At 47.8% G+C, this 11,916-nt stretch overlaps 1 protein-coding gene across 1 annotated transcript in view; it reads left to right on the top strand.

Annotated features, from left to right (window-relative positions):
- Positions 1-11,429, top strand: part of Cacng7 (calcium voltage-gated channel auxiliary subunit gamma 7) — a 31,375-nt gene extending 19,946 nt beyond the window's left edge. Inside the window, exons 5-6 of the mRNA XM_050129825.1 lie at positions 9,210-9,355; positions 10,116-11,429. Of these exons, the coding sequence (XP_049985782.1) occupies positions 9,210-9,355; positions 10,116-10,373 (404 nt within the window). The 3' untranslated portion in view covers positions 10,374-11,429. The remainder of the gene's footprint in view (positions 1-9,209; positions 9,356-10,115) is intronic.
- Positions 11,430-11,916: the final 487 nt, after the last annotated feature.

Below are 11,916 nucleotides of genomic sequence, written 5' to 3'. Positions count from 1 at the left end.
AGGGCAGGGTTTCTGTAGAATATCCTCCCTTGCAGTTTTTGGTTTTTATGTTTGGTTTTAAATAATTAATTCATTTACTTTTATTTCATTTGCATTTGTATTTGTATTTTGCCTCCATGTATGTCTGTGTGAAGGTGTCAGATCTTGACCTTAGAGATAGTTGTGAGCTGCCATGTGGGTGCTGGGAATTGAACCCAAGTCCTCTGGAAGAGTAGTCAGGGTCCTTAACCGCTGAGCTATCACTCCAGCCCCATTGTTTTGTGTTTTTGAAATAGGATTTCTCTGTGTAATCCTGGCTGTCCTGGCACTTACTTTATAGACCAGGATGGCCTTGAACTCACAGAGATCCACCTGCCTCTGCTTCCTGAGTGCTGGGATCAAAGGCACGTGCCATCACCATCCAGATCTCATTCTGTATTTTATCTGTTTCCTTGTTTAGCTTATTTCTCTTTCCTGTCTGTGCTGTAATCTGAAAGCTATGCTGGATTTGAGGCTCTAATTGCATTTGGGTTAAACATAATTGGCAAAAAGAAAAAAAAAGTGCTGTTACAAGCTTTGTGATCTCTTCGGGTAGTAGTTGCATCTCTCCCCATAACGTTTGCACTCACGTCTCCTGGGCAGATGGTAACCAATGTTTATTCTCTCAAGGTAGGGCACCAGTGAAGGACCAGAGTAATGCATCAAATTCTAGCTTGGTGAACTTGTGCACTTATTGGGCTTCCTTACAGGAGGATGGGTGACAGGTTACAGGAGTGTGCCTGAGGAGTTACCTATAAAAGTGTGGGTGGCTGCTCAGGGGTGGCGCATGTCTTTAATCCCAGCACTTGGGAGGCACTCGCAGGTGGATCTCAGTGAGTTCGAGGCCAGCCTGGTCTACAGAGTGAGTGCCAGGACAGCCAGGACTGTTACTCAGAGAAACCCTGTCTCGAAAAGCCAAAACAAACAAAGCAGCTGTACTGAAAAGCCTCACCCTGGCATGGATGACAACCTCCCCATAGCTGCACAAATGAAGCTTCAGCCAGCTTCTCACCTCTGTATTCTGCCTACCATCATCTTCTAAAACCGTATTCAACTGGAGCAGAATTACATACAGCTTTCAGGGAGGGAGGGAGTGGCCAAAACCTCGTGGAGGTTAGAGGACAGCTTGCTCGAGTCTGTCCTTTGCTTCCACTATGCGCGTTCTGAGGATCAAACTCAAGCCACCAGGCTGGGCTACAGTCCTGCTGAGCTGTCTCAGCAACCCACCGTTAATTTTAGTTTGAAGTTTTTAGAGTTTTAAGAGTCTCATTTTGTTGCCAAGTCACAGCAATGCTCCTGCTGCAGCCTTCCAAGTGCTGGGGTTAGAGGCGTGAGTTACCATGACCTGGTTCTTCCTCTTGTTGCCCTTTCTTGTATCAGACCAGCCCACAGCTTGCCATAGACAATGTTCTTCCCATACTTTGCCTTTAGCTCAGCAGCCTTCTTGTGTAGCTGCCAATCATTTACAGCATGCCTGATCCACGGCTTTCCTGATTGCTTTGCAACACCACCGTGGCCAGGCTCAGCTGTTCTTGGGTTTGAGGGCAAAACTCAGAACAGAAAAGAAGGTCAAGGGAGGCCTCTTGGGCGAATATAGATCCTTAATTTTGAACATTTTTTTGTTTGTTTTTGAATCAGGATGTCCTGTCACCTAGGCTGACCTCAACACTCATTATACAGCCAAGGATGACCTTGAACTTCTGATCTGCCAGTCTCCAGTAGTACCCCACGTTTTTTGTTTTGTTTTTGTTTTTCTTAGTTTTTAGACACAGGGTTTCTCTATGGAAACAGTCCTGGCTGTTCTGAACTTGCTCTGTAGACCAGGCTGGCCTTGAACTCACCATGTTCCACCAACCTCTACCTTCTGAGTGCTGGGATTAAAGGTGTGTGCCACCACCGCCTGGCCACTACCCCAGTTTTATGCAGGACTGGACACTGAACCCAGGGCTTCATGCAATCATGCATGCTGGACTAGCTAAGCTGCATCCCTAGATAAACGTTAATCAACATTCTCCTCTTCTTCCTCTTCGTCTTGTTTCCTTAGGAGGAGGGATCCAGTTTTGTTGTTGTTGTTGCTGTGTGTGTATGCATGTATACACATACATACATACAGGACGTGTGTGCCTAGTGCCTGTGGAGTTTAAAAGTGGGCAATGAAGCCAGGCAGTGGTGGTGCATGACTTTATCTTAGCACCCAGGAGGCAGAAGCAGGAGTATCTCTGCCTTTGAGGCCAGGCTGGTCTACAGAGTGAGTTTTAGGATTATACAGAGAAAAGCAAACAACAACAACAAAAATAGGCAACGAATCCCCTGGAACTGGACTCTGCTGGGAGTGGAATCAAGGCCCCCTTCTGGAGTGACAAGTACTCTAAACTGCTGAGCCATCTCTCCAGCCCTGAGGTTTCTTCTATTATTCATATGTATCACTTACACACAGTAATGGGTTTCATTATCACTTTTTTCTTTCTGGCTGCCTTGGAATTCACCAAGCTACACTTGCCTCTGCCTCCTGAGTGCTGGGATTAAAGGTGTGCGCTGCCCCAACCAGCCCACTGTAACACTGGCATGCATGTGTATCATGCATGGTATACGCTGCCCTAGCCAGCCCGTTGTAACACTGTCATGCACATGTAGGATGCATGGTGTGCGCTGCCCCACCAGCCCATTGTAACACTGTCATGCATGTGTATTATGCATTTTGATGACAGTACCTCCCATTACCACCTCTTGTTTCCTTCTCCTGCCTTCTGATATCTTTCTTACTAGCTAAATACCTTTCTATTTTCATGTTTACTTTTCTTCTTCATTTTTTATAAAAACTGGACTTGGTGGTGCATATTTTTAATTTCAGCATTCAGGAAGCAGAGGCTTTCTATTTTTATGTTTAACTCCTTTTTTTCCCCCCAATAACATGGTGCCAAGGCACATACGTGGAGGTCAGAGGATAACTCCCAGCAGCTGGTTCTCTCCTTCAGTTATGTGGGACCTAGGACTCAAACTCCAGTTTGAGTTTGATGGCAAGCTCTTCACTGCTGAGCTGTCCTGCCAGGCCATGTTTTCTTGTTTTATTCTATCTGTTCTTTCTTTCTTTCTTTCTTTCTTTCTTTCTTTCTTTCTTTCTTTCTTCCTTCCTTCCTTCCTTCCTTCCTTCCTTCCTTTCTTTCTTTCTTTCTTTCTTTCTTCCTTTCTTTGGTGAACCAATGTATTTTATCAGGGTTTCTTACAATATCGTTCTTGAAGGATTATTGTTTGAAGAGTGAGCTCTCTACCAGTGATTATATCACTGAATAAAATGTCTGTCTGTCTGTTTATCCCTGTCCCAGCAACTCTTATTTGCCTGTGAGTCCTCAGGGAGGTGGACAGGTCCTCAGATCCATCATGGCAGGCCCTATTTCCATTTCTCTCTCCTAAGCAGACTGCCCACATATGCTGTGCCTTCAGACATTCTCTTTAGCAGAACAGCCTTGTCCTTACAGGACCATTGTTTAGAAACACGGAGCAGACCAAACGATCTGAGCACCTCCTGCTCCCCTGGGAAATCTGCTCAAAGAATGCACATGCGGACACGCTGGTCTGATTCTTTTTCTTTATTTGTGTTTTCGTGTGGCATAAAGGTTTATGGGGGTGGGCCCATTAGTCCTTGGCCGTAGCCTTGCTCATGGCTGCCAACACGTTGCTTAGCTCCCCCTGCTTCTTCTTGGCACGAACGTATGTGCCCACCTTTTCTTGATGAACTTGTGTGAGCTCTTGTCCTTGAACACCATGAGATGCTCGACGGCCTCCGCTTGTAGGGCGCACACTCCCACATCAAGTACCGCACGAACCTGATGTGATTGGTGAGGTGCTCACGGCTTGCTGGGGGCAGGAGAGCTAGCACACATCATGGCTGCTGTTCTCCCTTAGCGGCCACCGCGACAGGAAAAATAGCACCACGCAGAACCTGGGATATCCTGCCTCTGATTCTTAGGGCCCGATTTGCTGTCTCATAATCTTCCAGAGTGCCCCGGCGCCCGGCATACCCCAACTGCATCTCTGTGGAGCTCTGAGTACTCCAGTGGCGTTCTCTTTATCTTTTATAAAGTTCTGTCACTTTCCTTTACTCTTTCATGTTGACATTTTTATTGCAAAGGGCAGCCCCACGGTGTTCTTCTCAATGGATTCAGGTCGCACAGCTTCAACGGGAACAGCATAGGAAGGAAGGAATGACTTACAGACTTTGTAGCACTTGGTGTTTGGAGTCTGTCTGCCCTTTATCAGTGATACTAGCTTGCTCAACGTGATACCTGCTGGGTCAAGAAATCACAATAAATGATACGTTTTTTTTTCTTTGCTTGTTTTGAGACAGGATCTAATGTATTAGCCTAGGCCGGGCTCAAATTCACTATGTAGTTAAGGATGACCATGAATGCCTGATCCTCCTGCCTCTACCTCCCCCGTGCTAGGATGACAGACTTGCACCACCATGCCTGGTTAATATGGTGCTGGGTGAAGAATCAAAGGCTTTGTGTATGCCAGGCAAGCACTGTACCAGCTGCGCTACATCCCTAGCTGAGAAAGATACTTTTAATCTCTTGGTAACAAGTCGGTATTCAATGAGGAGATTCTGCTACCCTTTGATTTAGTGTCTGTTGATGATTTATTTTTAATCACGTGGATCTCTGTGTGCACAGGAGTGTAAGTGACCTCAGAAGCCACACGTGTTAGAACCCTTTAAATCTGCAGTTACCGATGTGAGCTGCCGTATGGGTGCTGGGAATCGAGCTAGGGTCCTCTGAAAGAGCAACCAGTGCCCTTGCTCCAATCCTTTGAGCAATCTCTCCAGCCCCTGTTGGTGATTCCTGCTTAGTGACTGCTGTTACAACTGACATTGTCAAGTGTGTGTTGTCTTGTGACTACCATTCCTTGTACACATGTAGATGGGTGTGCTACCATAACAAACCTTTTGGTGTATTCATTTATTCACTTCATTTATTCATTGTCCTCATTCTTATTATTGGATGTGTGTTCGCATGCATGCATGCATGCATGATTGTACCACTGTTGGTGGAGGTCAGAGAATGACTTTCAGAAGTCAGGCCTCTCTCTGCCTCATGGGTTCTGGGGATTAGGCTCAGGCCAGTAGACTTGTGTGACCCTTTGAACCACTTTATTTGCCCAATTTAAAAAAAAATGAAAAGAAAAAAGAAAAAGAAAGCAAAACCCATAGCTGACAATGTGGCTTAGTTTTGTAGAGTGCTTGCCTAGCATGAATGAGTCCTGGTTTCTCTCCCCAACAATGCAAAAGCCAGACATGGTGGTGCAGACTTGGCACCTCAGGACTCAGGATGTGGAAGCAGGAGGATCAGGGAGTTTACGGTCATATTTAGCTACCTAGCAAGTTTCACCAAGTCCGGACAAGATAAGACCCTGTTTCCAATAAGAAAAAAAAATCTGTATAGAATTTGGGTTACATGAGGAAATCATATGTCAAACAAACAATCATTGTGTATTATAAATGCACTCACACACACAAACATTCACACACAAATTTGGGATCAAACTCACAGCCACACATATGCTAGACAAGCCCTCGACCAACATGAGCCGTATCTCCAGCTCACTTCATCTCTCTCTATCTCTGTGGACTATAAGCCTTCAGTTTAATGACTCATTTGCTGCTCAGATTGTCCTCAGTTTGACTCAGGAAACTCTTAAGCTAGTTTCCGTGCCCCTTTGACCTGCTCCCATCATTTTTGAGCATGTTCTTTTTAAAGGCATCTTTATTTTAACTTTGTGTTATGAGAGTTTGTCAGCATGCATGTGTCTGTGTGCAGTGTCCAAAGACACCGGAAGAGGGTGTTTGATCTCCTCAGGCAGGAGTTACAGATGGTTGTGAGCTGCCATGTGGGTCTTGAGAACTAAACGCTGGTCCTCTGGAAGAGCAGGCAGTGCTCTTAACCACTGAGCTCTCTCTCAAGCTCCTTGAGCTCTTTCTTATTGCAGGGCAAAGCTACACTTTTACTTGCACTCTCCTTGGCTTTGGAGATGTTTCTTCAGGGAGTCCTGTTTCCTTTCATTGGGGGATGGGTTCAAAAGCAAAGAGTTGGCATGCCTATAAGACCTAACAGTTTGAAGACTGGGCTGCATAGCAAGAGAGATTCTACCCTTTAAAAAGATAGGTGGGGTGGAGAGGGAAGGAGGGAGGAGGGAAAAAGGAAATCTAGAGAATGAAGTTACTGGAATCGTTCTCCACTCTTTTATTTTTATTTATGTTTTGGTTGTTGTTTGTCTTGCTTTTGAGACAGAGTTTTGCTGTGTAGCTCAGACGAGTCTCCAATTCTGTCCCTCTCTCTTCAGCAAGCTGCCATCACACCTGGCTTTGATTTTATCCATTGAATGTATAAAATATTAACATAACTCTGAAGATCAAAATCATGCAGAATTGTGTGCTTTTTCTCATCTCCTTGTTCTACCTACTCTGTGATGCAATCAGCCTCACTTGTTTGTCAGTTCTCCTTATGCTTATTTGTGCAAAAATAAACAGATGCACATGTATTCTCTCCTCTCTCTCTCTCTCTCTCTCTCTCTCTCTCTCTCTCTCTCTCTCTTTCTCTCTCTCTCTCTCTCCCTTCCTCCCTCCCTCCCTCCCATTTCAACACTGAGGATTGAATTTAGGGCCTCATACATGCTGGACAAGGCTCCTCTCCTTCCACATTCCCAGCCTAGGGATTCTAGACTGGTGCTTGTCACTGAGCCATGCCCTCCAGCCCCTCACAGTGCAGGGGAGGATTTGCACTGAGCTATATTCTCACACCTCTTCATGGTCTCACTAGTTTGCTCAGGCTGGCTTTGAACTCACAATGATCCAGGCTAGTTACAAACTTTCAGAGCACCAAGTACTCTTAAATCCTGAGTCATCTCTTGAGTCCTCCTATTGTACTTTTTTAAAAGTATGTGTGTGCATGGTGCCCACAGATGCCAGAAGAGATGTCAGATCCCTAGGACTATAAGTATAGACACCGTGGGTTGCCATTGTGGTGCAGAGAATTGAACCCAGGTCCTCTGGAAGAGCAGCCAGTGCTCTTAACTGTTAAGCCATCTCTCCAGTCCTTGTATTCTGTTCCTGAGGCAATCTGGATTTGATCCCTAGAAAGCACATAGAAGTGGAAGGAAAGAATAGACTGCACATAGCTGCCCTTTGAACTCCATGTGTGTGCTGTGTTAGGTACAGCTCCTCTCTCCAAACACTGTCCACTCACATACAGTAACAAATACCTCTTAAAATTATCCCTTCTTTTATGCTTAAGAGTACATTCTAAGCCAGGCATGTTGGTGAACCCCTTTAATTCCAGCACTTGAGAGGTGGTGAACCCCTTTAATTCCAGCACTTGAGAGGCAGATGAGGGAAGATCTCTATAAGTCTAAGGCCATCCTGGTCTACACCCTTGGAGAGACTGGGTATTATCAGGACTGGATTAAAAGATGAATTCACTTGTAGCATTTATTTAGTTATTTATTTATTTTGATTTTTGAGACAGGGTTTCTCCATGGCTTTTGGTTCCTGTCCTGGAACTAACTCTTGTAGACTAGGCTGGCCTCGAACTCACAGAGATCCGCCTGCCTCTGCCTCCCGAGTGCTGGGATTAAAGTTGTGAGCCACCACCACCTGGCTTGTTTTTTAAGAGTATGAGTGTTGGTCTGCATGTATGTCTGTGCACCATGTGTGTGCAGTATTCACTGATGTCAGAAGAGGGCATTGTATACCTTGGAACTGGAGTTACAGACAGTTATGAGCCACTGTATGGATGCTGGGAATTGAATTTGGGTTCTCTGCAAGAGCAACAAGTGATCTTAATGGCTAAGTTATCTCTCTAGGTTCTAATGAGCGTAGTGAGTATTTTTTCATTTATTAATTACTGAGGGGTACTTGCAAGTGCCATAGAGCTCACTCAGAGTTCAGAGGACAACTCGCCTTTCTACCATGTCTGCCTTGTGGATTGAACTCATGTCTTCAGTGTTGGCAGCAAGCGCCTGCACCCACTGAGCCATCTCATAGGCAGGAAAGTCATAGGCTTTAAACATTTGAGGTATAACTCACATAAGACATAACTCATATATAACTTTCAGTAGAGCCAAAGCTGCATAGTTATCCCCTTAGTTGGTTTTAACAGATCTCCTCTAGGACTGGGTATAGAGAGTTGTGAGCGGCCATTATGATGCCCAGAATTGATCTCAGTTCCTCTGGAAGAGCAGCTGGTGCTTTTAACCACTGAGCCACCTCTCTAGGCCTCTTAAGACACTTACACTTGTGTGTTAGTTTGTGCATATGCACATGCACACACAGGCCGGAGGCTGACACATGGTATCGCTTTTCATCTTATTTTGCTTTTAACCTTTCCTGGATCTCATCCTCTAGGATGTGGAGAAAGACCTATTTCTTTGATCCCTTTGTTCTTCTTATCACAGATGGATTTGTGCCTAATGTGGACTTCATGCTACTCAGTGAGACAAGCTTTGTAGCACACGTCACCCTGCACAGCATGGGTGCCCACTATCCTGTCTTTTACCTCTCTCAGTTGCACTGAGGTCTCAGATGTGGGGTGGGGTGAGGGCAACTGGTGGATTCATCTCTGGGTTCTCTGTACCCAACCGAGGCCAGGAACAGGTGGTCCTTCAAAACACAGAAGTGAAGTCCAACCTGGAGACACACACAGGCTTGTCACGACAGCTACTTGGAAGGCTGAGACAGGAGGGTCAAAAGTTCAAGCCTGTCCCGGCAAGTTTCTGAGATCCTCTCTCAAAAAGTAAAAAGAAAGGGAGAGAGCTCTGTGGTAGAGCTACAGCCTAGAATCTGAGAATTAGCTGTGGAGTACCTGCCTAGATAGAATTCAGCAGGGAGGGGCAGAGGTTATGGCCCAGCGATAGAACTCTTACATAGATTCTCTGGTGTGGAAGCATGGCTCAGCAGCAGAGTGCTTGCCTAGAACCTCCATTGTGAGGTTCTGGTGATATGTCTCATTTATAGAGCAGGAGCCCTTGCCGAGAGTCCCCTAGTTGTGTGAGGGGGCATTACTCAGAAGTAAAGACTTGCGTAGCATGCTGGGAATAGTGCATAAGGTTAGTTGTAGATACCGGACAGAGCTGGAAAGGAAACAGTGAGCTGGAGTTGGGGGTGCTCCCTTCTCATGTTCCTGGCACTCTTCTCCCCTTAGGTCTCTCCTTGGTGGTGGGCTTGGTTCTGTACATCTCCAGCATCAATGATGAGGTCATGAACAGGCCCAGCAGCTCTGAGCAGTACTTTCACTATCGATACGGGTGGTCGTTTGCCTTCGCTGCTTCCTCTTTCCTTCTCAAAGAGGTGATGTGTTGGGCCCAGACTACCAGTTTGAAGAAGGAGGTGGGAGTTTCGGGGTGTTCTAGCTCCTGGGGGTCTGCAGCAGATGTCTAAAGATAGGGCCTTCTGGGTTTGGGGGGGGGAGAGAGAGAGAGAGAGAGAGAAACCCTGAGGTTTGACGACCTTCTGAGGCCTTAGAGGTGGGAGTCCTGGGTTCTCGGGAAGGAGCAGCCCAAGGATGGGACTCCCTGAACAGAGAACAACCTGATCCCTATGCCCAGGAGGAAAAGAATTCTGTGGGTTATGAGGAAGGTGGATGGACTGTGGATCTAATCTATGGGTCCCAGTGAGGAAAAAGTCTAGGGATTCTAGCTCCTGGGGGTCTTGGGAAGGCAGAAGCTGAAGGAAAGCCTGTGGGTTGGACCCTTGAAACTTTGGAGGTGGATGAGGAAGTCCTTGGTCCTGGGAAAGAACAGAGTTGGGGGACCAATCTCTCTACTTTGCAGCAGGAGGATCTAGCAGTCTGATTCCAGGAGGAAGAAGAGGCTGGGGATGTGCCTGTATTATGAGGGAGGTGGGTTAGATGTGGATCCAACCCCTAGTTCCTGGAGAGGAAGTGGTCTGGGTGTTCCAATTCTTGGGGTCCTGGAGGAGATGAAAAATGAGGCCTCTTGGGTTTTGCAGAAGGAAGTCTTGGGGGGTGATATGCATCAGTGACTCCCGGGTTTTGGTAGAGGAAGCGGCAGGAGGGTGCCTCTGGGATTCTGACGGTGCCTTGCCACAGGGGGCCGGAGTCATGTCCGTGTACTTATTCACCAAGCGCTATGCGGAGGAGGAGATGTATCGCCCGCACCCGGCCTTCTACCGCCCTCGTCTCAGCGATTGCTCTGACTACTCGGGCCAGTTTCTGCAGCCCGAGGCGTGGCGTCGAGGTCGCAGCCCTTCCGACATCTCCAGCGACGTCTCCATTCAGATGACGCAAAATTACCCTCCAGCCATCAAGTATCCCGACCACCTCCACATCTCCACTTCACCGTGCTGAGGCTGGGCTCCCACCCTCTCCTCTTCCTCCTCCCTCCCCTCCCCTGCCCTTCCCCCACGCGGCCCCAATCCCTTAAGGGACTCTTGGCTGGGGGCTGCTGTGCCACCTCCAGGCCCCAACCCATCATCCTCATTTCGATGGCTCCCTCTTTCCAACTTCTCCTCTTTAGTCCATTATACTTCCAAATGATTCCCTCCCTTCACTTGCCTAACCCCGGGTGAACCCGTCCCCTCTCCTGGTCCCTCTCCAACTCGGTTAACTATCCTCTGGTGGTATCATGCACCTAGCTCCCCCAAATCCTTCAGGCTCCCGCTTCCCTACAGGGGTGCTGGGCTGGAGAGTGGGTGTGACAGCCACTGGGAATGCCCTTGAACTCCCTTCTTTCCTAGCACAACACCACGTACTCTGCAGGTCCCTGGTGGCGGCGGGTGGGAAGAAGCTTGCTCTGCCCACATCTGCTGGTCGGGTCAGGGGCTGCAGGGATACGACTGTGGCTTACCTTGACTTTTCCTTTTCTGTCGCCTCTGGGAGACACTATTTCCTCTCTTTCTGTTGTCCTCTGGAAGGTGACCTTCCTTCTAATAGATCCTTCTTCCTTCTCCTCCTCCTCCTCCTCCCCGCCCTCCTCTCCCCCCCTTCTCGCTTCTCTCTTTTCCTTCTTCCACCTGCTCATCCGAAGTCCCTAGGTGCATCTGGTCTCTCACACTCAACAAGGATGGGACCCCAGGGTGGAGGGAGGTTCCCTCATGCTATCTCCACGCCTGTGCCCGCCTCTCCCCCCTCGAGGTCCCATCGGGGGAGGGAGGGGCAGTAGCGGGGGTTAACGCCCCCCAAAACCTCTGTCTTCCATTTTCTGGTACTCCCTCTCATCCATGTCCCTCTTCCCATCTCAGTTTCCCTAACTCCGGCCTTTTTCAAGGGCCCGTCCGCCCCCTTGGACAGTTTGGGGGAGGGTTGCCAGAAAACCGCCCATCCCACTCCCTTTATTAGGGGAGGAGGGGCAAGGTAGCACAGTGTTAACACACGGAACCAGAACGGCCCCGGGGTGGGGGGAGGGGACGGGAGGGGGGACCAGGGGCTTTTAGTTTGCATCTTAGGTGGGAGGGTGGGAGGGAGAACCGCAGCAGTTATAACCTGTCTTTACGCAGCGATTTTTAATGAGGCTGGGGGAGGGGGGAGGGAAGCAATAAGGGTGGGGAAACGGTGGGGTGGGGGGCCTGGCTCTGTTATTTACCGTGTATCATATGTAAATACCGACAGAAACTTCAATAAACTTTATTTCAAACACGTCTCTGCCTAACCAAAGGGAAGGGGTTGAAAACAACAGGCCTAAATACTTGTATTGGTTTCTCCTGAGGGAAAAAGCACTATTATACTGACTAGATCTTGCCAAGTGTGGTGGCACACACCTTCTGTCCTAGCACTCAGGAGGCAGAGGCAGACAGATCTCTGTGAGTTCCAGGACAGCCAGGACTACACAGCGATACTTTGTCTTCAAAAATAGAACAACATAGACCAGGTTTGTAATTCTGGACTTGGGAGA

Source organism: Alexandromys fortis, unplaced genomic scaffold (assembly GCF_014885135.2).
Source record: "Alexandromys fortis isolate MF-2015 unplaced genomic scaffold, M_Fortis_MF-2015_v1.1 scaffold_282, whole genome shotgun sequence".
Taxonomy (NCBI): domain Eukaryota; kingdom Metazoa; phylum Chordata; class Mammalia; order Rodentia; family Cricetidae; genus Alexandromys; species Alexandromys fortis.
This window is presented reverse-complemented; position numbering and strand designations above follow the sequence as displayed.